At 40.3% G+C, this 27259-nt stretch overlaps 1 protein-coding gene across 2 annotated transcripts in view; it reads left to right on the top strand.

Annotated features, from left to right (window-relative positions):
• mllt3 (MLLT3 super elongation complex subunit) overlaps positions 1–24188 on the top strand; it is an 85805-nt gene extending 61617 nt beyond the window's left edge. The window contains exons 5-14 of one of the 2 annotated variants that reach the window (XM_079669135.1): positions 2908–2946; positions 3788–3913; positions 5896–6474; positions 13122–13191; positions 14845–14898; positions 15816–15954; positions 16314–16410; positions 16533–16601; positions 17382–17453; positions 23757–24188. In XM_079669135.1, coding sequence (XP_079525261.1) covers positions 2908–2946; positions 3788–3913; positions 5896–6474; positions 13122–13191; positions 14845–14898; positions 15816–15954; positions 16314–16410; positions 16533–16601; positions 17382–17453; positions 23757–23888 — 1377 coding nt within the window. In that variant the 3' untranslated portion in view covers positions 23889–24188. The remainder of the gene's footprint in view (positions 1–2907; positions 2947–3787; positions 3914–5895; positions 6475–13121; positions 13192–14844; positions 14899–15815; positions 15955–16313; positions 16411–16532; positions 16602–17381; positions 17454–23756) is intronic. The other variant, XM_079669136.1, reaches the window with a different exon arrangement.
• Positions 24189–27259: the final 3071 nt, after the last annotated feature.

The following is a 27259-nucleotide window of genomic DNA, read 5'->3' as shown; positions in this document are numbered from 1 at the left end:
AGCTGCTACATGCATGCAACACACACACACGGAGGAGATGGCGGAGAGAACGCGCTCCGAGGTGTGGTTAAACTTTAGCCGTCTCGATGTGGACAATGCTCGTTACCAAAAGTGCAATAACAGTTTATCATGTAAGGGCGGTAACACGAGCAATTTGTCTAAACATTTAGCAAAAGTGCGCCACATCCAGACGGAGAAATGCACCGGGTTCCACTGTCTTTCTAGCAGCTCTGTAGCCCCATCCACGAGTAACGTTTCCACGTCAGGTGTTATTTATGCTAGCAGCAACACACAGTTAACTCAGTTATAAAAACATAGGTTAATGATTAGAGGTAACTGAGTTATTTATTTTGTTAAAGTTTCAGCTATTCTGTTTACAGTTCTGTCATCACATTATTTAATATGATTTGTTAAAACATTGTTGTTTCTTTTGATGTGAAATATTATGCATTTAATTTAAAAAAAAAGCAAAGTTAGTTTTGTTCACAATTTGTTTAGTTAGTTTACCTTATTTCTTCCGTTAATACTATCGTTAAAAGGACCGGATCGATATAAGTAGTAGTACAGTTAAAACCTTAACGATCCGAATAATCGATTAATCGTTTCATTAATCGATAGATTAATAGATTATCAAATTAGTCGTTTGTTGCAGCCCTATTCTGCACCCCGTGCAACTGTGTGTTGGAGCATAAGTCTTAGAGAAAATCAACGGTGACGACCCACTTTGATTCATTCAAACATTCGAAAATGCTTTCTGCTGCTGCGGACAAGAAAGCCAAACAACTCACGTTCACCGAGGCATCAACCTCCAAAACTTTTTCGAGGGCTACAAGAAAGAAGTGAGTAGCCTACAAGAATGAAGCTGGTCAGATAACGAACGAGTAAATGAAAACAGAAGTGTGTGTGTGTGTGTGTGTGTGTGTGTGTGTGTGTGTGTGTGTGTGTGTGTGTGTGTGTGTGTGTGTGTGTGTGTGTGTGTGTGTGTGTGTGTGTGTGTGTGTGTGTGTGTGTGTGTGTGTGTGTGTGTGTGTGTGTGTGTGTGTGTGTGTGTGTGTGTGTGTGTGTGTGTGTGTGTGTGTGTGTGTGTGTGTGTGTGTGTGTGTGTGTGTGCTGTGTGTGTGTGTCCAATTGCTTTTACAATCCATAAACATTGAATGTGTTTAATGAATAGGAAAGGGGTTTAACGTTAGTGGCAGGTTGTGAGAGAGAATAAATAAGACAATTATATTTTAAAAAATCTATTCTTTTTCGCAACTTTCCACATATTTCGCAACTTCCCGCAATTTCACCTCATAAAATCACATAAAACCCCCGCATGTTTAATAGCATAATCAAGGATTTTAGCTCGCATAATCAAGGATTTTAGCTCGCATAATCAAGGATTTTAGCCCACATAATCAAGGATTTTTGCCCGCGTTTTTCTGGAGGGTCTAAATTTCGGGTTTCTGTAAAAGGACAGTTTATCCCCAGAGCATAGTGGTTTGCATGTACACACTGTAGTCTGTACTTTCATATGTAGCAAAATGCTGGTTTGGTTGTTGTTAATGAGAGCTTTACACTGCAACACAAGCAGAATACTGTGAAGTAAATATGTATAACGCTCTATCGAAATCAAATCAGTCGCATTGACCCGAAGACACATTTTGAGTTGTATTCACTGTTGGAAAGAGGATATTTCTAGCTTTCTAAGGATATCAGGATTGTTGTTGTACTCCAGATATTAAGCAAAATACAGTATGTCACATTATATAATGACTATCACCGAGTCGTCATTTTGAGAAAAAGGCCTTCAAAGTTTCCCCTTCTCCGGAATCCGTCGATCTGATTGATTATTAGCGGAGCAAATGATCAAAATACTACGGAGGGAAACTATTTTCGTTTGGATTACTGATCTGGGGGGAGCTCGCGACTGCGTATGTATGTGTGTTTGTGTAATTTTGCATTTGTGTGTATTGTGTTTGTTTCCCGGGGAAAACCCTCACGAGAAACACCGGCTGTTGTTACGCCTGCTGTGACGTTAAGTTACTCCGTTCTCCGCTTGTAATCATGCCGTTAGAAGCTTCAAAGTTGTATTTATGATCTGAATTTGCCGAAAGATATTTAAAACAGAATTTAATATTCTGAAAGCCAAGACTTTGTTTATTTAAAATCAGATGAAAAAAACCGTAACGGACCCTGCCGTGTTATCTATGATTACTATACGGCTTACATTCATAATTTCAGCCGGAGGGAGGGGGAGCGGCGCTGCGGAAGAGCCAAGTGCGAGTGAGAGGTGCCTGTCATCTTCCCTTTACAAGCTTCAAAAATGTATTTATCGTGTGATTTTGGAAATAAAAGTTTCATATTCTGAAAGCCAAGACTTTGTTTATTTAAAATCAAACAAAACACCCGAACCCCGAAAAACTAGTTTTTTACGCAAATCCACGTATTTTGAAATGAGCCGTTGCAACTTCCGACTGATTTCGATAGAGCGGGTCACATACATTATTTTATTTAGCCAATGTCTATAATTCCCCAAAAATGTCTTGATATAATCCTTAGGATGGGTTTGGGACATCAATAGTTGCTTCCTCAGTGTTCAGTCAGTCTTTTGGCCCTCTGCCAGAGGACTCCTGTAGTGGAAGCTTTATGACTGGAGCTAAGTGCTCTCTATTTACTTTGCCCTGCACCCTCTTCTTAGCCTCAAGAAGAGCTCAATGGCTGACACAGACCATATCGAAGCCATCATTCTTAATTTCCACTACTGAAAGATCTTAGTATATCATTTGTACATTTGTATTCAATTCCAAGTTCCTTTACCACACCTTGTTCAGTGTTGTGGAGATTATTGTTTTATTACAAAAGGATTTGCATTTTATAGATTGTGATCTGATTATTCATATTTTCTTTTGTCCCTCTCTTTAACAGCAGCGGGATCCTAACAAACGAAGTTCAGAAGACTCAAATGTAAGATTTCCAACATGCTTTGGGTTAACTGAGGAAACGTGTGTAATGCTAACAGCATTGGACATCTCTACAAAGTGATTTGTGATTGGTTATGTGTAACACACCCAGTCATTTTACCCTGGCTGGGTGATGTCCAGTCCCTCAGCACTGCAGCACAGACACAGTGAGGCAGCTGTGTTGTCTTTACTTGCATATTCTGGCAATGGTTCCAGCTAATGACTGCACGATATTCTAGCAATTCAGACAGCTTTAGAGGTTAAAGTGTGTGCTGTGAAATACATTTGCATCTCTTGGCTTTGAAGACGCCAGTGCGCTAATTAATTACTGTTAAGTCTTTCTTGAGGCTAATAACAAAACCTACATTTACTTCTACTAGACCATCAGGCAAAATGTGCCTCAGGGGGCTGATTTATAATGCTTTTTAAACAATTCAAGATTGATTAGATTGGCTATTCTTTGTGTGATGAGGTCAGGTCTACATATTAATTGGCAAAAATGTTCCAATCGATTCTTTTGAAATGTTAGTGAATGCATGTGCCTTTTGAAGAAACAGTTAAACTTGTTTTTCAATTTCAAAACGTTTTTTAAGTCTTTTCTATTGCGACTAAAAGAATAGGAATCACAATAGCTAACACTTTAGGAAGCTTTGGAAAATATATTCCAATAAGAATGTGGATAAAGAATGTCTTATCAAATCAACTAACGCTGCCTTCAGCAAACAAGACCAGGAATCAGACCCAGCATTCAAGGCCAGTTTTGGGTACTCAAATCTTATTTTCCTTTAGGCCTTCTAAAGCAAAGACTCCTCTGAATATGTGTTTTTCTGGTTGTCCTCCTGCAGGTGATGGTGATGCAGGAGGGCTCCACCTCTCTGTTCGGACAGCACATGAAGCTGCCTTCACTCCCCAGCTCGCTGACATCCACCTTCTTGGACCAAAAGAAGAGCAAAAGCTTTCACGGGTCAAAGGTCAGTGTCGTTTCCAGGTACTTGCCTGGAGCAAGTCTTCTTTCCCCCCCCCCCCACCCACTCTCTGCCACACCCAGCTCTGTAATATTTCACTTCTTCAAGGTATGCAGGCTTTAATCCCCCACATATTCGGCAGGTTCAAAGACCTCCAGGAAATTTAAACTCAAAGATTTCAAAGGCTTAAGCAAACTAAATCTTGGCTGCTGCTGAGCCATAAGCACCGACTCCACTGACAGAGAAGCATGCTGGGAATCTAATCTAAGGACAGCAAATGAATAAAAAGAACTGAAACTAAACATGAAAAGTTAAAAACATAGCAAATAATAAAACAGAAATACAAAGAAAGAGAATTAAGGAAAAATTAAATAAGACTAAAAGTAGAATCACATAAAAGCAATTCTAAAAATGTTTTTAAAAGTGATTAAAAAGAGCAGGCAGATGTTGCAGCCCTGATCAGAATCCTGTCTGTCTATAAGCCAGCATGATGTTTCCATTAAGTGTATTTTTAGTCCCTTTTTAAATAGTGTCATTTAAGAGCCACGTTAGGAGAGGCCCATTTCACATGGAAACAGTTTCCAGTCTAAACACTGTGTGTGATGAATTACTTGTAGAGCAGGAGGTCTCACACACACACACACACACACACACACACACACACACACACACACACACACACACACACACACACACACACTCTCTCGCTCTACTTGCAAAACCCCTCTCTCTCTCTCTTCATCACATGTTGAGAATGATTGCACTGGTACTATAACACATTAGATATCATTGTAATAAATCATGGCTATATGACAAAAGGTCTCAGACACTTTACTTTCTATCTGTTATTTATTACAATCATTTAATTTCACAAGCATGCCTGAAGTATTTCACTAACTTTTGTTTTATTGAGTATATGTTCGCATCAGACTTTATTGGGTACAATGTACATATACAGCAGCTCTGTAGTTCTACTACTCCTATCAATAAAATCATCCAAAAATATATTATAAGTTGTAAATTACTTGATCCAGACGTCTTGTTCTCTTAAAAACAATGTATCTCTGGAAAGTAAAGAACATACTCATTATATGACTGTAATTATGATGTGCTGACACTATTATTAATATGATACGCCCTTCAGTGATTTACATTAACTTGTGCCACTTGCTAACCTGCCAATGTCACGGTGCTGAAAGGTTTGGTAAAACGTGTCACATTAGCCGCGTCAGAGCGCTGTGTCCTGTCCAGAGTACTAAATCCTTTTTATGTGGGGCTGCCCTGTGAGGGGGGGGGTTGGAGGAGCTGCTGGAGGTCAGAAGGAATCGGCAGCTTTACATCCTGAGGTCCCGGGGTCACCAGCAGATAGGCAAAATGAAAGGTTTTAGAGGTGCTTGGGCAGAGTTGTAACACTCCCCGTCGTCTAGACTGCTTTAATGGGTTTACTGCATTGATGAAATATTGACAAGGAGGCTGGAGGTGAGACCCAGGGACAAATGGCCCCCGTCGTTAAAAGGAATGCATTTCCTCCTTTCTCCGCTTTGCCCTCTGCTCCACTTTTAAGGTTGCGCCTGTGTGGATTTGGAAAAGACCCCTCACGCCACGAACAACAACACCACTGAAAATAAGTCCTGAGTTTGCTCTTTAAGCCCATAGTAGACTGAGAACACCCTTTTGATTTTCTTTTAAGAACGGGCTTCTTTTCACAGAGGCTAATGCCAAACTGCATGATAATTTTGCATAATCCTTTGAGCTGAAGTGTTTTCTTCTGTAGTTTAGATGATTCTGTGTGACTCTGCTCCAACACCCCAAAGTTAGTTAGAATATATTGTGTTTTTTCAAACATGACTTAACTTGCATTCATGTAGTTCGAACATTAGCCATACGTTTAGAATTCTTGCTAGGCTAAATCCTGATGTACAGTCTTTCATTTTGTAGGATGTGTTGAAACAATGTAGGATATCTTATTTGTTGGCTCTGATCCACAGGATGGCTCCAAAGGAAGCAGCACCACCCTTCTCACCACGGCAACAACCACCAGCACCAACAACATCACCTCCTCCAAACTCCACAAACCCTCCAAGGACCACAAAGACAAGCCTGCAAAAGACTTGAAAGAGCCCAAAAGTGCCTTCAGAGACTCTGGTTGGGAATCCAGCAAAGTCCCCAAAGACCCTTCCAAGAAACCCAAAGAGAACCAGCCACTTAGAGATATAAATCCTAAAATGGGCTTCAAGGAACCCAAGTCTTTGTCCAAGGAGCATCGGACTGAGGGGATGACCCCTGGATCGGGGCTAAACAAGCGTCTGTCCAGCTCCGACGCCGATGATCTCGTGACCAAAAAGCGTAAAAAGGGATTTGCGGATCCTTCAGGGAAGCAGACGTTGGGGTCAGACGCTCCACATTTGGATAAGAAAGTCTTGAAGGATAGATCGCAGATGAGAACAAGTAAACTGCGACCAGAAGTTAAGGAGGCAGAGCGCAGGAAGGTGTCCGCACTCCCTCCGTTCCAGGACCTGGGGGACCACAATGACTCTGATATGGAGGACCAGTCCCACAAATCAGATGTAAGTACAACCTCTTTTTGAACTGTCAAATGTTTTTGCAACCAAAAGTATAATAAATGTTGTTCTGTTGTCTGCTAGCTTAGTGAAGCACCAGATTGAATTAATCTGTTTTAGAGCGGGGACACCCATATCCTGTCATCATCATGCAGGTTTAATAAGCAGCTGTCTGACCCTGGTACGAGTACAGAACATTGAACTCACTGATCTGAGCATTCAGGCCACTTTACTGGAAAAAGTGTTGAAGGGAGGGGGTTGTGGAAAGATATCCAATTCTTGGAGGGGGTGCAGGGGTTTGTTGGTGGTCAGTCCTTCCTCAGTGTGGAAAGGCTATAAAATCAGATGAGAGAATCCTCTTGGAGGTCTGGGCAGGGGAACTGGAGGGAGGGGTGGGCACCATGAACTAGTTCAGCTACATTCAACTGGGTGGCCGAACAGGAAGAGGACACAACTGAAGAGAGATTTTATCAAGATGAAGTTTTGTTTCTGAATTAACGGCAAATAACTGTTTTTGTACACTAAAAGTCTGTTGGTATTGGAATCAGTTTATTGTGGACGTAGCATGTGCTCACTTACTAACCTACAAAGTATTTCTCTCTGCCTCCACATCAAGAGCAGGATTAGAAAAACTACAGTGGCTCCTTTCATGAATAGCTGACATTTGACTGGGTTGCCTGGTCCACGCACATTTGGTGGAGAACCTCCCCATAAAGACGGACTGTTTTAAAGCCAAATAGTGGACAAGAAAGATTTATGGTTTTACAACACCTGAGGAGAAAACGGAGAGGCGGCAGTAAATAGCATAGAGTTCCCCTTTAATCCTTTTCGCTTTTGAAGGAAGAAAAAGGGTGAAGAAAGGTCTATATCCCCGTGCTCTGAGCGCTTTTCTTTTATGCGATGGTATTTTCATTTCTATTCTCTACAGCTTGTATAAAGTGTGGGTCTTTGTGTGTCTTCCTCCGTAGGAGCAGCTTGTTTAGCTAGGGGAGTTATTACTTAGCACTAGCAGAACCTGTGTTTTTGTCTGCTCTGTATGTAAATGCCTTTCAGCTTTCCCATACAGAGACTGGGGGTCGAGTTGGTTGTAAAAGGGATGTGGGGTGACAAATGCCAGGTGTTTGATTCGCCCCAGGCTAGCAACTCGGGTGGCCCAGCGCCGCTCTCATTTCTCATGTGACCACTTGTTTGATCTTGCTTGTGAGCCAGAAACAGCAGAGAGGAGGAAATGTGGAGTAGGTGATGACATGAAGGGAAAGCAGGCTGGCTGTTAGCATGAGAACTTTGCTTTAGCACACTGGAGCTGAGTGATCTGTCACTGGCATACGTGTGTGACATATGGCCCTTGTTCATAAAATTCATATCATCACAGAGACATGTGCAGTAGATAGCTTAACATATTTTCATGATAAGCTTGGTATTGTAAGGAATGACTAACAAATATTGTATTGCATTAAGCGCTTTGAGCACCAGGAAAAGCGCTTTATAAATGTAATGTATTATTATTATTGTTAATATTTTCTAAGCCTCTTTATAAACAGTTTAAGTTAACATTTAGAAAGAAATGCCACGTCTAACCTCTGCATACAGTAGTCTCCCTTAAACTGAAAGAATAGTATTACATTGAAAGAAATAAGAATAAATAATGTAAGTTATAAAATGGACATTAAAGATTTTAAATACATTCTTTTATTCTAAGTTTTCATTCAAGTTTAGCTCATATGACCTTAATTTAAGGTTAAACTTAAAGATTTTACGCGTCAAAGAAAACGAAGCAAAAAACCCATAATTCCCCGGGTTTCTTCAAGGTAGAAAAGTTGAGAAAAATACAAAAGAATAGAACAAGATTCAAACGGTTGAGAAAACCATGAACATGTGAACTGCATGAGTAACATTGAGCTGATACATTTAATAGCAATCTGCAGCCTCTTGGTATAAAGATTTTTCATTCACAATAAAACGGTTTTGTTTGGACAGCCCCTGCTGAATTAGACAAGCTAACCAAAAGCTCTTGGTCAGATTAGGATTGTTTGCTGGCCTTTCTCTTTTGGCCCTCCTAACTGTGCCAAGAGTTAAGAGAAGAAGCCAGATTGATGCCAACATACAGCGACTAAAGACTATTTATCGTCTTTGAAGAGGGCAGCTTTTGTGGCTTTGAGTAAAGCAGGACAAAAGCCCTTAAAAGGAGTGCTGGTAAGATTGATGGCTCCCTGAAGAAGCTGTCCCATAAACCAACAGACCAGCTGTGTGTTGTTTGTTGGCAGGAGGTGACAGACATTGAAGTCGCTCTGTCTTTTGTTCTCACTTCTCTTTTTATCTCATGTTTCTTCTTGAGGTCGCTTTTTGCTACTTTGTAGTTCGGTACCGTGGCAACAGCCTCCTTTTATATACATTTGGGTTTGTATATCGACAAAAATTGCATTTAAACTCCCTCACTCCCACTCCCTGAATAGGTAAACCCACTATGAGAGCATATTGTGTTTAAGAGTTTTTATACCACAGTACCTTCTACCTGTCACATCTCTTGTACTCCTTGTGCTCTATAAGAACTTAACAGTAGGCAACATGGGGCTTCCCTTATCTAACTTTGAAATACTTTGAAATGTACATTTTCTGTATATTCTCTTGAGTTCTGCTATATTTTACCTAATTAGGACTTTTCAAATACACACTTAAAAAGGCAACATAATGTCTGGTTACTTATGTTTGTCTAGCAATTAACTGACTGCTCATAGGTCAATTTAAAAAAAAAAAAAGAAAAAAAAAAAAAAGTTGGTCGGTGTGTGTGCGTATGTGTCTCCATTAGGGATGTAACGATATATCGAATATCACGATATTGCGGTAAATAAATGTCTCAATACCGTTGTGAGACTGACAAAATCTACCGCGATTTTTTTTTTTTTTTAATTAAAAAACTTTTATTTAACCATTGAGATCATCGATCTCTTTTTCAAGGGAGACCTGTCCAACATGGCAGCAAGTAGGTTACAACATGAACATAAAACAACAGATAACACAAAAGGACATCGTATTTACAGGGCTACATGTACATACCTAGAGTCATAGACAAGTACCAACAGTATATTTATATCTCACCCTGTCAATAAGCCTCACCTTCTTGGCAACAACTGTATTGTTTTTGAAGTGGTGGAGGGACAATGCACAGTTTTACCCACTGCTGTCACCCATGGCCAAAGCATATCTCTCTGTCCCAGCAACATCAGTACCAAGCAAGATATTTTTTTCCACAGCAGGGGATATTGCAAACGCCCAAACATCCCAGCTTCTACCTGGAAATGTGGACATGCTCATATTCCTAAAAGATAACCTTGATGATGCTGAATGAGTGAGTTAGAGTTGAGTTACTTGAAAAACTAAAGTGAAACTTGATTTATTCTATTGAAGGGTCTGATTATTATATTGTTGACACTTTAAAATACTACTATCCTACTAAAATGCTGTACAAATCAGATGTATTATTTAATAAAGAAAAAAAATGGTGTACAAAAAAAAAGAATTCACTTTTTTTTTTTTTTTTCAATATCGCGATAAATATCGTACCGGCGACTTTTTATCGCGATATTATCGTACCGTGAGTTTTTGGTATCGTTACATCCCTAGTGTCCGTTGCGCTCAGCGAATAGAAAAGCAGGGAATAAGTATTTAAAATGTTTCAATTCAGGATGAATTTATCGTCTTATCAGTTCCTTTGATAGTCCTCTATAGAAACCCTGTTCAAACTGTTATATACCGTACTATACTATAACCCACATAGTAGCATTTATATTGTTGTTGATTTTCGGACAGGTATCCCAAAACATCACCTCAAACCACTTTGTTCAGTTTGTCCTACTGTAGGAATTCCTTATCATTTCTTTTCTATGATGTTGTTCCCTCTGTTTTCTCTGTGCGCTGACAAATCTCCTTTTGACATGTCTTCCCTTCACAAAGGACTAATGTGGCCCATCAGTCTTTGTTTAGTTGTTTATGGTGTTTTTCTTTGTAGGGTTGCATCCAACGATTACTTTAATTATAAATTATTCTGTCAATTATTGCTGCCAATCATCTGATTTATTATATACCAATTGCCCTTCCGTAGGATATTGTATACAAACCACAACGGATTAAGATCAACCTTAAAGCAGACACTGAAACCAGAGAGTTGCAATTATTATTGTTGAATTTGTTCTCGTTATGTGACATCACATGAATTCGACCAATCAAAACGTACCTAAGACTTTAATTCAGCATCACCACTCTATTATGTCGCAGGAGAGCATTGAAGGTAAAAGCAGAACCTGTGATGGGTATTTAGTTTGCCTCCTGCAGTGGCAAAGTATTGTAAAATACTGTATGATCATTGGGAAGGTGGGTGAGGGTTATCATGGTTACTGTATGGCTAATGCACAAAAATACCATACAACGTCCAATTGGATCTCCAACCTAATTCGCTCTGTCTTAGACAGGAGTTTAAACATGTGGATCAGGAGAAAAATGAACGTTCAGAGTCTCTTAACACACAGGGGAGACATGTACACTGTACTGCATACTGTATGTTAAAAAGACATGAAAAAGGGCATTTTGCATAATATGTGACCTTTTTTAAATCACATGTTACACTACAGTGTATTTGCCCTTCGGTCTCAAATGGCACTTGAGGCTTCACTCAGGTGCCCGGGAGAATATTATGAGGCACATATTCTAATGTTTGCTAGTCCATGTGGTTTGTTGAAATCTTCACACGTGGAAGACTGCTTTCTTTTAAAGTACATCTAAGCATGTGAGAAGTACAAATGTCAGGAATGTGTTCTCACACCTGGGAGAGTCTCTTTTCCCTTATTTCTTGCACAAATAATTTGTCATGCAAACTTTGTAATGGTTACAAGATTGAAACAATGACTTAAAAAGAGCAACCAGAAGTTCTTGTGTTCAGACTGACAATAATTGTGACGTGGCAGGAATTAAACCCTGGGGCTCTCTGGGCATCCCCGCAATTTGTGATAAACCTGCCAATTGGACACTAAATCTAGCTGCAAACGTGTGGCCTTTTATTATACTCAGTCATTCATGATGGTAGATGTAGACCTGAGGCTCGAGTAGTAAAAGTAGCCTGGCTCTTTTCAGATGGACCAGAAGTAGAGTGTGTGTGGATGTGTTGGCTGGCTAACAACTGTGACACACCAAGACGACTTCAAAGAATGAGTGCTGACTCAGGACTTATTAAAGAGGACATATTATGCTCATTTTCCGGTTCGATCCGGTACTTTAACGGTATTTTTATCGGTTATCTTTGCAATTTTTTAAGGGAAAAGCTAAACAAATTGAAAACAGAATTAACATAGCTTTATTTTACGTAAGATATGACATTTTTGTAACAAATAATTATAGACTAATGTGATGATGGCAGAGCAAAACAAATACAATCATGTACTTAAGTACAGTTTTAGGAGACTTTTACTTTACTTGAGTATTTCTATGTTTTGCTACTGTGTACTCCACTACAACTCAGAGGTAAATGGTGTACTTTTACTCCACTGCATGTATTTAATACCTTTAGTTACTTTACAGATGTGGATGAATGATGTGAAATCTAATCAAGTGTTAAATCAGACTTTAGTTCCACCTGGAGTAAATCCACAAGCTACCCTGCAGTATACAAAGTCATTCAAACTAGCTGCACCTTTACCAGCTTTGAGAAAACTTTAATGATCAATCATTATAAAACACATCATATATATTATTCTGAAATCTTTTTTTCTCCTCCAACCCTGCTTATCTAACTGTTTTGGTGTTTCATTTTTCTTTTGCCTGAAAATAAATAACAAAAATACGGAGCCCTGGAGGGTTCATAGAGAGAAAAATAAATAAAGAGGCCACGTTTTATTAATTTGTGTGCACGAGATGTAATACGTGGCCTCAATTGAAATAAAACAAGGCCGTGCTTTATTAATTTGTGCGCACAATATACTTTCTTGTTCGCACAAGATACTTTCTTATGGTTAGACACATCGAACTGCCCGATTATTATTATTATACGCCATATTATTAGTTTTATGAAGTGTGTGTGTGTGTGTGGGGGGGGGGGTGTGTGTGTGTATGTAACGTAGCAGCCTCGATCTCTATTCAGCTGTCCTGAAGGTAAACACAGTGAAGGCGCTGCGTAAAAAGGCACAGCTCTCTGCGCGCCACAGATAGCAGATACTGTGAGAGTCACGGACATGAATTCATAGATCAAGGCAGACTGGTTCACAGACTCTTCTGTTTTGCGAATCCGGTGCTTAAACGAATAGCTCTACACTTCTGGCCGAAATGTCCCTAAAATGAAGTCAGAGTTTGAAATATATCTCAAATAATGTATGCACTGCCATTTCCCCACATAAACATAACAGTCTGAAATGAAACGGTTGTCTCCTGTGTGTCCACTTCCTACTCGTGCGAACGAGAAAGTATATCATGCGCACGAATTAATAAAACGTGGCCTCGTTTTATTTATTTTTCTCTCTATGAATCCTCCAGGGCTGCGTACAAAAAGGAGAAAATGCCTGCACATAAATACATTTGGATGTGCATATGTGTCTTATACTGCATTGATCCAAATGTAGTCTGTTTTCTGTGTATTTTATTTCCTCACACTTTCCTCTTCTCTCTCCCAGTCTGAGCAGCCCAGTCCAGCCAGTTCCAGCTCCAGTTCAGGCTTTGCTCCCACTCACCACAAACGCCAAGGTAATGATCTGATCACACATCAGTTGGTTTATCGTCTTTTTCAGTCAGAAATGTTTGCGATTAGATCTGTTTTTAAGAATGGATAAGAGAATGCAATACCCGTTGACTTTGTGCACACTGGGACATGAACTAGGAGTTGCAGAACTGCCTTCATTTAAACACATTCTTAAATTTCCTTCAATTGAGGGACTGCGATCGTAGTCTAAACAAATGGCTGAATTCTTTTCCAGAGACAAAAAAAACCATTTGGTACTTTTGGGTAAACAAAGACATTTCAGAATTAACTGAACATAGTTTGATAAAATTGCTTTGGAAATGAACTTATCAGATGTAGTTATCATTTAGCCAGAACAACATAATACATTACATCAAAATGTGATTTTCTTAAAATAATTTCCCCATCTCTTTTTATAAAAGTAGAGTTGTGCAGCCCTATTTATTGACCTTTCCAAAGCGTTTGACACCGTTGATATATATGTCTGTATGAAGTTTTTGTGAGTGTGGAGGGAGCAGCTACAGGTTAGCTTAGCCTAATCGATCAGTGCACTACAAAGCCAGTGCTAGACAGTGAACTGTCAACGGGGGGGAGCCCCGCCGGTCATTATCGCCCGATATTCACTCTTAATAGTTTGATCGGTGCTCTCTATAAAGGCCGATCAGGAGAGCTGGATCTGATCAATATGGACATAAACGCGAGTGAAGTATAACCGGACGCGAGAGAGAGATCAGATCAGCTGCTGAGTCTGACGGAGACAAGCAGCTCTGCATGATCACCTGATGCTCCACCCTCTGTTTAGCGAGCTGACCGGACTGCGCAAAATGCGTATATGAAGCGATACGTCATGAACTCAATAAATCCTACGCTCGTGGGGGCGCGCTCATGTGATTGGCTTAGACTGGAGGAGACATCTGATTGGCTATAGATGAGAGAAATTACAAGTACGAATCGGGTGAGCGTCAGGGGAGTCTCAAAAAACCCACACACGAATGCACAGCGATCCGTGCACAGAAAGCGGTTTGTGTTTGCAGGTTCAGAGGATTTAAACGGAAAACAAATATGTGTGGATAAAAAATACATATGTAAAACTTTTTTCTGTGTTTGGATTTTATTTACATGTATATGAAACGGAACACATTTGTGTGTGCATTGAAAAACAGAAGTGTGGATCCGGAAATACAAGTGTGAATCCTTTTGTGGATCATGAAATACAAGTGTGAATCCTTCTGTGTGCATGTGTGTATTATGAGACTGTTCTGAGCCCATAGATGAAATGTTATTAGATATGTCATTGTGAATAGGTTGCTAATGTATACCCCTGTAATTATGTTGTATGATGTCCTTTTTGTTTTCTGTTGTTTTTATGTGTAACCAATGTGCTGCAGGTCTCCCTTGAAAAAGAGATCGTTGATCTCAATGGGATTTTCACCTGGTTAAATAAAGGCTACAAACAAACAATAACTGTTATTTTTGTCCTGAGTGGACATATTATCTTATTGTAGTGAGCTTCAGGAAACACCAGAGTTTAAACTATGTGCTTGAACCCCCGGCTGGAAAGTAAGTCTGGAATGTTTTTTTTGGTAAACGTACATTTTTGGGGCATTGGTTTCTTGAGGGTGACCTCTGCTTGTGTTTGTAATTTTCTCTGGATGCAGTGGTGGACTTCATCATCAGGAAAAGGGTGGCTATTCCTGCCGCCACCCACACAGGTAACACATCCTGGTGTGGAGAATGTGCATGGAGAGTTACTTGGTGTTTATAATACTGACCAAACAACATGTGAACATACTGTATGACCTCTTCACCTCTAAGATGAGGGACACACTATATCATTATGGTGACTACCTGATGTCCCTTTCTTACCATGAACACACACTGTAGTTTCCATTGTCCCACATACACTGTCCTGCTTCCGGAATACACACTGAGTGTGTTTTAAGATGGGGTCCTCAGGTTTTTTTATGGCATTGGTCATAATAGTTTACATAATAAACGTTATCCGAGTGGTACACAAGGGTGTTCAGTTATCTGGGATTCTGGGGTTATTATTTTAAATGTATGTAAAATAATAACCCCAGAATTTGTTTTGCCATTTGATATATATATATATAATATCATATATGTCTATATAATTATTTGTATCCGCTAAAATACAACAGTTCCCTATCAATAACAAATAAGGAATAAAAATGCTGAAATAAAAAAGAATTGGCCCATATTTCTAGCACACATTTCTTACAGAATGAAGGCAAAAGCTTTGACAATGAAATGTAAACAATAAATAAAATACTCTCTCCTGTTTAAATAACATTCACTTTGAAAATTGTTTTTCAATTGTTAAGCCAAATGAACACCTTGAAGAATCCAATCAGCTTCGGGCTGAGAGTCTCTGGGTGGGGGGTGGAGGAGAGTGTCAGAGAGATTGACCTTCTCATTGTTGGTGTCTTTTCGTAGGATCTGTTGATATATAGAATAACAGCGTTACTCTTTTTAACATGTAAACTGCTGTGATCAGACGCAGCAGTGGTGCAGCCTCAGGCTCCGCCCCCCAGCATGCTCAGCTGTTAATGCATGTTATTACTCGTGTTTCAAATGAATAATGAAAGACCTGGATGTTCTGTCCCAGTGCTGGGCCCGCTGCAGTCCGTCATGCAGGATCTGCACTCCGAGGACAACGAGGATGATTCAGAGGAGGACGACGACAACGACATGGACTCTGACATGGAGCGACCGGCACACACACACCACACACACCACCAACGCAGGTTAGTGAACAGTCACTAGAAATAGGCTTATGGGTGCTGCCCCGCGCCATAAAGAAGTCATCATGACACAGGCAGCAAATATGAGCAGGATACAGAAGCTGTGGGATTTTAACTACACCATTGAGTTTTAGTGATTTGGATCATTAAAGTGCATATATATTTTGTGCAAGAGTAGAAGTGAATGTTCTACATTTATATTTTTCTCTGTGATCTTTTGTTAAACCCGCTAGATTTAATTTACCACACAATAAAACTTTTTGGGAATTTCTTGTGGAGGCAGTTTGATCTCCCATGGCAGCCGGGCAGCAGAGATGTACTTATATACTGAAGCTTTTGTTTCCTGTTCTCTTCTCCCACAGGGTCAGTCTGAGTGATGGCAGTGAGAGTGACAGCTCCTCCCCCTCACCTCCATCCCGTCATGAAGCCCCGCCCTTACTAAAGACTACTAATAACCAGGTAAGATGATATCCTAGTATTAGTTAGTGTCATTGAATATATAAGGAGGGAACCCAGGTTGTAATGTCTGTAGATTGAAGTAACACAGAGTGACTGACTGCATGTACTCTGCTCTCTGTCAGATACTGGAGGTGAAGAGTCCCACCAAGCAGAGCAAGCAGGACAAGAACAAAAACTTAGATTGTGACAAGGTACACAAAGCTTTATTTGTTTATCATTATAAATCAGCCCATATGCAATAGTTTAGGAACTATTTCAGTAACATATGGAGTTTAACACAGTACAATTCTCCTGCCTTCACTTCCTTTTTCCTGACCACAGAGTATGACTTGGCTTTGATAGAACAATTACTGTATAGAAATACATAATCGGATCATAAATAACGAAAGAAGCGTTATCAGTTCAGTAGTTTCACAGATACCTTCGATAAAGTGGTTTGCAAGGAAAACTTTAAGACAGTTTAAAGTTTTTTTCTGTCTTAAAGCTATTTTTGAGGGAATCTATTGGGTAAAAAAAGAAATCCTTACGAATGTACAACTCTAACAGTAGTTGAATAACCAGCACAAGTTGACAGCTCAGTTGGAAAATACCGTTTTACAAGATGTTGAGATGATTTATATTAGAAACGAATAAAACATTGTCTGAAAGCTGGTTAGAAACTTAACCATATGTATTCTAATTTAAATCCAGCTGTCTTGTTCTATTTACCAAAATGTTTGTAGTTGCTAAAAAAGGGTTTTTGTAGTTGGTTAGTCTTTTATATTTCCCAGTAAGGCGGTAGGAGTTCTAACCATACCCAGCTGTGCATGTGTGCGTCTTGTGTGACAGGCTGCAGTTGGACGAGTCTGGTGTGAATGGGTGAGACGTGGTTGAGCGTATGTTCCTCTAACTGGGCCTTATATCACGTTTCTGTGTGAAAGTGTCATATCTAAGTCCATAAAGCTAACAACATGTTGCTGTGTGTTTCCTAGGCTTACCTGGATGAGCTGGTGGTGCTGCACAAAAGACTGATGACGCTGAGAGAGGGCCATATACTGCAACAGGTGTGTGTGTGTGTGTGTGTGTGTGTGTGTGTGTGTGTGTGTGTGTGTGTGTGTGTGTGTGTGTGTGTGTGTGTGTGTGTGTGTGTGTGTGTGTGTGTGTGTGTGTGTGTGTGTGTGTGTGTGTGTGTGTGTGTGCTCTCTATTCAGCTGTTCTAATGAAGGTAAACACAGTGAAGGCGCTGCGTAAAAGGCACAGCTCTCTGCGCACAGATAGCAGATACTGTGAGAGTCACGGACATTAATTTATAGATCAAGGCAGACTGGTTCACAGACTCTTCTGTTTTGCGAATCCGGTGCTTAAACTAATAGCTCTACACTTCTTGCAGAAATGTCCCTAAAATGAAGTCTGAGTTTGAAATATATCTCAAATAATGTATGCACTGTCATATCCCCACATAAACATAACAGTCTGCAATGAAACGGTTGTCTCCTGTGTGTCCACTTCCTACTCGTGAGAACGAGAAAGTGTGTGTGTGTGTGTTATCTGAGTCAGGGAGACTGTTGCTGCGAGGATGTGCCGCTGTCTTTAAACCAGAAGGCTGTGGCATGGCTAACGGTGTGTGAGCGTGTTGTTCCCTGAGCAGGTGGCACTACTCTGTCTGAATGACTCGTAGTATGTAAAAGCACTTTGACGGTTGATAAAGGACTATATTAGTGGAGTCCATTTAACACTCAGGGAATTAAAGGTGCAGCATGTAGTATTGCACTTACTAATTAATATTGACCCGACTCCCAATGAATATGTCAAAAACTTGGTGCCGATATTAGATAGATAGATACATACTTTATTTATCCCAAGTTGGGAAATTGTTTTGTCACAGCAACATTCATGTTCATTTATTACCCAAAATGCTTACCTAAATCCCTAACTAAACTGTCGACAGTTAGCCTGTGGCACAGATAAGAAGCTAGAGTTTTAAAGTAGCTCACACTGGCTTCAAAACAAGTTCTTTGATAAGTTGTTCAGAGAAAAGCGGCTGAAATCAGAAGGACACAGTTTCTGCTTCATCCTAGTGATCTCACCACACATCTTCTGTCTAATTGACATCAATGAGAACCAAGCTAGTGTCTGGTGAGAGGAGCAGAATACCTGGATAGAATTTAAATCAATACTTCAAACACGCTCTTTGCGGGATGATGTGTTTACTGAATAACAAGTTATGCTGGGACAGATTAAATCCCCAGGTAAGTAAGTTATGGTATGTCAGTCACATGATGTCATTGAGCCCCAAATGACTTTTTGCCATTGACTTACACTATATATCAACTTTCCAGTTCTAACACTTCAATAGCCCTTATTCAAATAATTAGGGTCTAATAGTGCGCTACGAGCCAAATCCAGAGTTATTTTCCCTTCTTTTCAATTAACTAAACGGTGGCCTGGCAGATTGGAGGCGGGGCTTAAGGAAAACACAAGTGTATATACACTTTGATTTGTAAAATCAGTAACATTTTTCTTCATGTTTGCCGGTAATTAGTATTTTGCCCTGATTCTCTATCTGCAGGTGAACATTGAACACATTGGTTTAAAACATGAAATGTAGTCGATGTTTGGACTTTGCTATTTACATTTACATTCCTGATTATTTAAAAAATATATATATACGGGTCTTCCAAACTCCAATAAAAAACAAAAACAAACTGTGTTGGATGACTATCCACAGTGTTCACAGATCTCATCATAACACCGTGTTATCAGTTTATTGTTGATTTAAAGAGGAGCGGTAATCCGACTCAGATCCTTGGTAATCTGCTTCTCATCTGGAAGCAATTAATTATTTGGTTAACCTCTCCACCTCAGAGACTGCGTGTTTCTGACTTATATTCTCTGGGCCGATCATATGACAGTGTTGTTGGATCTCCAAGCAGCGACTGCCAATTTCTGCCTCGCTCTCCTGACAACACGCCTGGCTCTGGAAAGACTAAATCCCATCCAGCAAAGCACAGCTTTAACACGCTAATCAAGACAATCGCTGAGTTCACCAAGTGGCTCCACTTCCTGCTGCAAGACATGGAAGTGATTATCTGGCCGTCTGTCCTGCACACTCTTCACAGAGGGCCCTGTAACGCAGATGGCATGTCTTCAGACGGAGGAGCCTGCCAGGAGTTTGGTTTCCAGTTGAAGCGAATCCTTAACGGCAAACGGGCCAAATTGCCACCAAAAGTGGAGTGAGAGAGGGACGCCCCAGGGCCTGACTTAGATCTGCCCTGTCATAAAAACTCCTGTAATTATCCCACATTTTTTCAAACTGCACCGACACCAAGAAATGTAGTTTGGTTATCGTGTAATCCTCAGGGACTCCCAACCTACAATTCCAACATTTGATAAAGAGAACGAATAATACCTGCACAGAAAATTATTTTAAAGTCAGTAAAAGTTATCAACAAGAACAAGGTTTAATAGGAACAGTATGCAACACCAATGCAAAGTACAGTATATGTTTTATGTCTGTGTACTTGTATAAAAAGTGATAGTTAGGGAATTAGCTTTTTCTCTGTGGCAGTCTTCACTTAACCTCTTACACCATAACATTATGTCATTAAACACAGCAGCTTCAAAAACTCAAAATGCAAGCATAAAGTGCAAAAAATAAATGTGTTTACGATATAATGTGTAATAACTGCCTCTCAATTCTGACCTCAGCTCTGCATCCAAGTGGAAGAGCCTTTAGCCTTTAGACTTAGCATGGAAGGCTCTGGGAGTTGTTGTTTTTGTGAAGTACTTCTGCTTTAGCTAAATGATTGAAAAACTGAACTGAAATGCCTCTATTGGACTCCTTTGTTTACTTCTGTGACATAATGACAGCAGGAGAGGACTCTTTAAAGTAGAGGCACTACATACTGATATACACCTGAACATCAGCAGGAGAGGACTCTTTAAAGTAGAGCACTACATACTGATATACACCTGGGGCCGTATTCACAAAGGATCTTAGGGCTAAAAGTAGCTCCTAACTAGCGAATTTAGGAGAAACTCCTAAACATAATGGGCGTGTCAGTCTTAAATGTAGGACTCCTAATTGTATTCACTAAGAGCAATTCACAAAGTATTTTAGGCCTAAAAGTAGCACCTAAGTTTAGGAGAGCTTAAAAGTCCTCGAGAGGGCTCCTAACTCAGTAAGACCTATTCACAAAGAATCTGAAAATGGCTGCGAGACGAAATGTTTTGGAGACAATGGAAGACTGAATTGATCAAGAGATATAGGCTAAATCGTGAGGGTATCACACTTGTTGTGGAATTAGTGCGGGATGCAATAACATCCCCGACTAACAGGAATAACCCGATTAGTCCGGAAATAAAATGTTTGGCAACACTACGATATTTAGCAACAGGGAAAATGCAACTTTGCAATGCCGACGATTTAGGAATATCGCAACCATCAGTCAGCAGTGCCATAAACCAAACCATCAACGCGCTCTCTAGACCACATATAATCCAACAGTTTATCCGGTTTCCTTTGGACAATCAACAACTACACAGGATCAAACCAACTTCATGGCAATTGCAGGTATGCCCGGTGTGGTCGGTGCTATTGACGGGACGCACATAAAAATAATTGCGCCCTCAAAAGATGAGGACGTGTTCGTCAATAGAAAGAAAGTACATTCCATCAACATGCAGATTGTTTTCATTCATCATGATAGGGGGACTTGAATGGCGGTATGGGCTGTTATTGAAAGTGTTTAAGTGCTGGAAATATGCTCATTGGATAATAGTTTGCAGGGTGCTTTTAATTGCCTCCTTGATTTAATGCAATTTACGTATTTGTATTGTTTGCTCTCTCTCTTTAACGTTCATATACAACGTCATTATCGTGGTCTGCACAAACTTGTCATCATGCGTGTATTCTGCTAACTGCACTGTCCATAACTATTTGATAGGAATACATTTCTAGCCGAGGCTATTTCCTTGTTTTTCGGTGATTTAGTGGGCTCGTTTGTGGGATGTTGCGGATGAGTTTCACCGAGACCGCCTGCTCTGAACAACCAATCAGCGTACTGACCGCTTCTAAACTCATGCACTAGAATTGAAGTAATCCATAGCAACGGCGCGTCACTCTTAGTTCACTTTTAGTGATTTATCCTTAGTATGAGTAGGTCTCAGCGGCTTTGTGAATAACTTTAAAGAAAAAACTCCTACGTAAAATGTTTTAGCGCGAGTTAGGAGCACTCCTAGCGGTAAGATAAAATGCTTTGTGAATACGGCCCCTGAACATCAGCAGGAGAGGACTCTTTAAAGTAGAGACACTACATACTGATATACACCTGAACATGAGCAGGAGAGGACTCTTTAAAGTAGAGACACTACATACTGATATACACCTGGGGCCGTATTCACAAAGGATCTTAGGGCTAAAAGTAGCTCCTAACTGGCGAATTTAGGAGAAACTCCTAAACATAATGGGCGTGTCAGTCTTAAATTTAGGACTCCTAATTTTATTCACGAAGAGCAATTCACAAAGTATTTTAGGCCTAAAAGTAGCACTTAAGTTTAGGAGAGCTTAAAAGTCCTCGAGAGGACTCCTAACTCAGTAAGACCTATTCACAAAGAATCTGAAAATGGCTGCGAGACGAAATGTTTTGGAGACAATGGAAGACCGTGAATTGATCAAGAAATATAGGCTAAATCGTGAGGGTATCAAACTTGTTGTGGAATTATTGCAGGATGCAATAACATCCCCGACTAACAGGAATAACCAGATTAGTCCGGAAATAAAATGTTTGGCAACACTACGATATTTAGCAACAGGGAAAATGCAACTTTGCAATGCCGACGATTTAGGAATATCGCAACCATCAGTCAGCCGTGCCATAAACCAAACCATCAACGCGCTCTCTAGACCACATATCATCCAACAGTTTATCTGGTTTCCTTTGGACAATCAACAACTACACAGGATCAAAGCCAACTTCATGGCAATTGCAGGTATGCCCGGTGTGGTCGGTGCTATTGACGGGACGCACATAAAAATAATTGCGCCCTCAAAAGATGAGGACGTGTTCGTCAATAGAAAGAAAGTACATTCCATCAACACGCAGATTGTTTTCATTCATCATGATAGGGCATACCTGCAATTGCCATGAAGTTGGCTTTGATCCTGTGTAGTTGTTGATTGTCCAAAGGAAACCGGATAAACGGTTGGATGATATGTGGTCTAGAGAGCGCGTTGATGGTTTGGTTTATGGCACTGCTGACTGATGGTTGCGATATTCCTAAATCGTCGGCATTGCAAAGTTGCATTTTCCCTGTTGCTAAATATCGTAGTGTTGCCAAACATTTTATTTCCGGACTAATCGGGTTATTCCTGTTAGTCGGGGATGTTATTGCATCCCGCACTAATTCCACAACAAGTTTGATACCATCACGATTTAGCCTATATCTCTTGATCAATTCACAGTCTTCCATTGTCTCCAAAACATTTAGTCTCGCAGCCATTTTCAGATTCTTTGTGAATAGGTCTTACTGAGTTAGGAGTCCTCTCGAGGACTTTTAAGCTCTCCCAGACTTAGGTGCTATTTTTAGGCCTAAAATACTTTGTGAATTGCTCTTAGTGAATAAAATTAGGAGTCCTAAATTTAAGACTGACACGCCCATTATGTTTAGGAGTTTCTCCTAAATTCGCCAGTTAGGAGCTACTTTTAGCCCTAAGATCCTTTGTGAATACGGCCCCTGAACATCAGCAGGAGAGGACTCTTTAAAGTAGAGAAAATGAGCAGAAAAGGGCCTCTTTAATGATAATAAATAAATGAACTATGTCCTATCAGCTTTGCAGGGAAGTTCAGGAAGTTGTTTTTCGTGAAGAACTTCTAGTTTTTCCTAAATAACTTTTAATCAATCTGAATTGAATCAAAATGTGCATGTGTTAGGAGTTGTGTGTCGATATGTGTGTGCTCCCCTCTGCTGCACTTCCTGCTTCATAAAGCTGCTGATCCTCATGCTCCAGAGGTTTGTTTGCACACCAGTAAATATCTTACCCAAACTGGCCTTCAGCAAGTTGTGTAAGATATGTAATGTCAATCCTTTAAACTGTCGTTCTGTCAGTGCACCTTTTTTTCTTTTATTTTCCTTTTTCTTTTTTTTTCCACTTAGATAAAATGGTTAGGATTCCCTGTGCTAGTTTGCTGTAAAGTTCCCATGGCCCTCTCTTCTTATATTATTCTCAGGCTTATGTATAGTTCAGTACATTAAAACCTGTTTTAACCTGTTATGGTTTTAACCATAACCTGTAACCCGTTCACTATTTGTTTGGACAGATATTTAATTGCAGAGTGCAGAACTCTGATTGTCCCCTCTGTTTTCAGATTGTGAACCTGATTGAAGAGACGGGACACTTCCACATCACAAACACTACTTTTGACTTCGACCTTTGCTCCCTGGACAGAATTACAGTGAGGAAGCTCCAGAGTTACCTGGAGACCTCCGGGCTGTCCTGAGGCTCTGAGCAGCTGGCTGCCGGATCTCTGTCTCCGAGGAGGATTTCAATTTTTCCCATTTCTCTTGAAAAAACTCCAACTTTGGATACAATGCAAAAGCCCCTCTGTGGCTGGGACCAGTCGCTGTGTCCAGCCTGCTGTTGCACCGGCTCTCTGAATGGAGGGTTGGGGGTCCCGCTGCAGAAAGCAGAGCCTGGTGTTGTGGGGATGAGCCCTGTGGATCAGGAGATCACCCAGAAAGCCTTGAAACTTCTCTTGATTTAAAAAAAAAAAAAAAAACGAAAAAGTGGGAAGCTGCGACCCTGTTGCTCTTAATGAATGTGCAAATTGTTACAATGTATGTTCCTTGATTTGTTGTTCATTGGGACAAATGCATGGTCAACATTGCCTTACAACATTGTAAGTCTTATTTATTTTTGTGTGTGTGTGTGTGTGTGTGTGTGTGTGTGTGTGTGTGTGTGTGTGTGTGTGTGTGTGTGTGTGTGTGTGTGTGTGTGTGTGTGTGTGTGTGTGTGTGTGTGTGTGTGTGTGTGTGTGTGTGTGTGTGTGTGTGTGTGTGTGTGTGTGTGTGTGTGTGTGTGTGTGTGTGTGTGTGTGTGTGTGTGTGTGTGTGTGTGTGTGTGTGTGTGTGTGTGTGTGTGTGTGTGTGTGGACATTGTTGAAGCACTCCACAACAGGCATTACTGAGGACACTTGATTGGTCGCTGACCTAAATTGAAATTGAATGTCATATATTGCATCATTACAATGGGAAGAAAAAACTGCCAGAGCAGGTGTGAAGGTGATGCTGAAAATAACATTTCTATTTAAATCCATTACTACATGTTTCAATTTGTGCTTCATAAACACAGGGGAGAAGGTCCTTTAGAAAAACCTTTAGTTGTCTCACTAACCTCTAAGGGCTTGCAAAGATGCCTTGACAAATAAAAAGTAATACACATACATTTAAAGGAAAAACATTGTGTAAAGATACAAATAGAATTGCCTATATCAGAAAATGTGCCTGGCCCAGGAATATTGTCTCATTGTCCACCTTTCTGAAGCATACTGAAGTTTTTAGGGCACAGGAAGTACTTGTTGCTTTTACTTATAGGCTATCTGTGTATAATCTTCATCTTCAAACAAACCGTTTTAAAGGGAAATAATCTACACATCTTGGCTTTAAAAACCCAGCAAGACGTATGGATTTTTTTTTAACGCAACTTCAATCAATGCGTACATCTATAATCGGCATGCTCTAAACTCTAAATGACTTGTTTCAGCAAACCACCAAATCATTTCATACATCACTTGGCAGTTTTGTATTCCCATATTTTCTCCAGATGTGAGCTGAGCACAAATCTCTAAGGTGGAAGTTCTCATGATGGAATCAAAAATATATTTTTACCAAATCCAGGAATAATATGCTGCCGACCGGCTTGTTGCCTGCAAACGAGAGAAAGCTTTGTTGTCTTGGCTCATTTTAGCTCACTGCTACAGGGCCAATGGAACATGCCAAAAGCATAGTGAGTAGAAGCAGTTGTTTAGGATACTCGTGTTTGGCTGCAGAGTGACTGAAAGAATATCATTATCTCATTGCCGGGAAAATAGACCAAAACCTGTCTGAAGAGAGGAACGACAAACTGCCTGTATGGTGGAAATGGAAAAGAGCTCCTTTGTTCTGCATTTCTGAAATGTGTGAAATATTTTGGGTAGATTTAACAAACGAGAAGGCCAATGGGAGTTTTGGCTGACAGGTACTGTTACGGGTGTAATAAGAAAAAAATATCTTTTATTTATTTTGTGGATGTTTTGAGTTGCTAAATCAAAGCTCAACATTATTTCCCAAGGAGAATGCCTTTGTTTGATTTGTACCAAGGACCCGAGTGCCAGTGTGATAAACTAAAGTTCAGGATGGTGCCGACCTTTCCAAATGACCTTAAAGGGTTTTCTCACCCTGTGTTCTGTCTTATGGTTTGTGTATTTTGAGGATATACAATAAATATTCTGTATGATGTACAGATGATTTAGTAAGTAACTTGTTGAGTTATTTTGGCACATATTGTTAAACTTTTTTTTGATTCCCCACATAGCAATTATTATAAAACGAAAACGTACACTTTGAGAAGTTTTCTCCAAACCAACATTTTTTGGTGGCCTAAATAGAAATTCAACTCAAAGCCCCTTTGTATACGATTCGATCATTTCTAAATTTGGCGATACCTAGTGTATGAATGAGAGACGTTTACTTATTTTCATGAGGATGCTGATGTCCCCGTCCCGATTGATTCGACCTGCATGATGATGGGAGAGTCGCACCGCTGCGCAAAGTCTTCTCCAGGACATCCCAAAGACTCTCAATGCGGCTGAGGGCTGGACTCTGTGGGGGCCAATCCATGAGTGGAAAGTATGTCTCCTGCTCCCTGAAGCACTCATTCACCATGTGAGCCCCCCGGGCATTGTCCTCTTGGTATATGCCCATGCCATCAGGGAATAAAAACTGCATTGATGTTAGACACGGGCGGTTTCTCAATGTCGAGTATACCTGCTGCAGAGCCACTATTTCAAGTATATTACGTCATCGAGTGGCGCCGAATGCTGGGCATTTAACATGTATTTAAACATTCCTTCGTATAGTGGCTCTGCAGCAGGTTTACTCGACATTGAGAAACGGCCCTGGTCATTCAGTATATTCAGGTAGTCAGCTGACATAATTATTTGGGAACGTATAGCTGAACCTAGACCTGGCCAACACTGCAGCTACCCCAGACCATAATACTGCCCCCAGAGGCCTGTAAGGTAGGCACTAGGCATGATGGGTACATCACTTAATCCGCCTCTCTTCTTACCCACTCTGGAACAGGGTAAATCTGGATTTATTGATTTGGTTTTAATAATGGGTTGGACAGTTCTTAAACCCATTTTAGTAGTTTCAGCATTCTCCCTAGTTGTTTTATTTGCTTGATGCAGGCCAATCATTTGACCCTGAAACTGATCCTTTCCACGACCACAGGATATGTCTTCCAACATGGTTGTTTAAGAATTGAGAAGCTAAACAACTAAGTTATTAACTAGGATTAAAGGTGGGGTAGGTAAGTTTGGGAAACCGGCTCGAGATACACTTGTTATATTCCATGGAATGTTCTTAACATCCCGATAGCAATGAATATCTGAAGTGCTTTGACAAAAAATCCATAAAAAAATGTCATCTGTGGAAGCCGTAGTACTGTAAAAAGCACGACCAATCATTTGAGCCGGCCCGGCTAAAATAACTGGATGCTCTACCTGCCTGTCAGAGTGTCAGCCTTCCATCTGTGCACAAACTTATCTCGTGCCCTCATTGGTCATGTGCGCGTTCGTGTGTGTTGGAGGAGGGGCTCTGTAAGGAAGTG

Source organism: Notothenia rossii (assembly GCF_949606895.1).
Source record: "Notothenia rossii genome assembly, chromosome: 3".
In the NCBI taxonomy this organism is placed as follows: domain Eukaryota; kingdom Metazoa; phylum Chordata; class Actinopteri; order Perciformes; family Nototheniidae; genus Notothenia; species Notothenia rossii.
The sequence above is the reverse complement of the archived record's forward strand: the minus strand, read 5'-3'. Positions and strand labels throughout refer to the sequence as shown.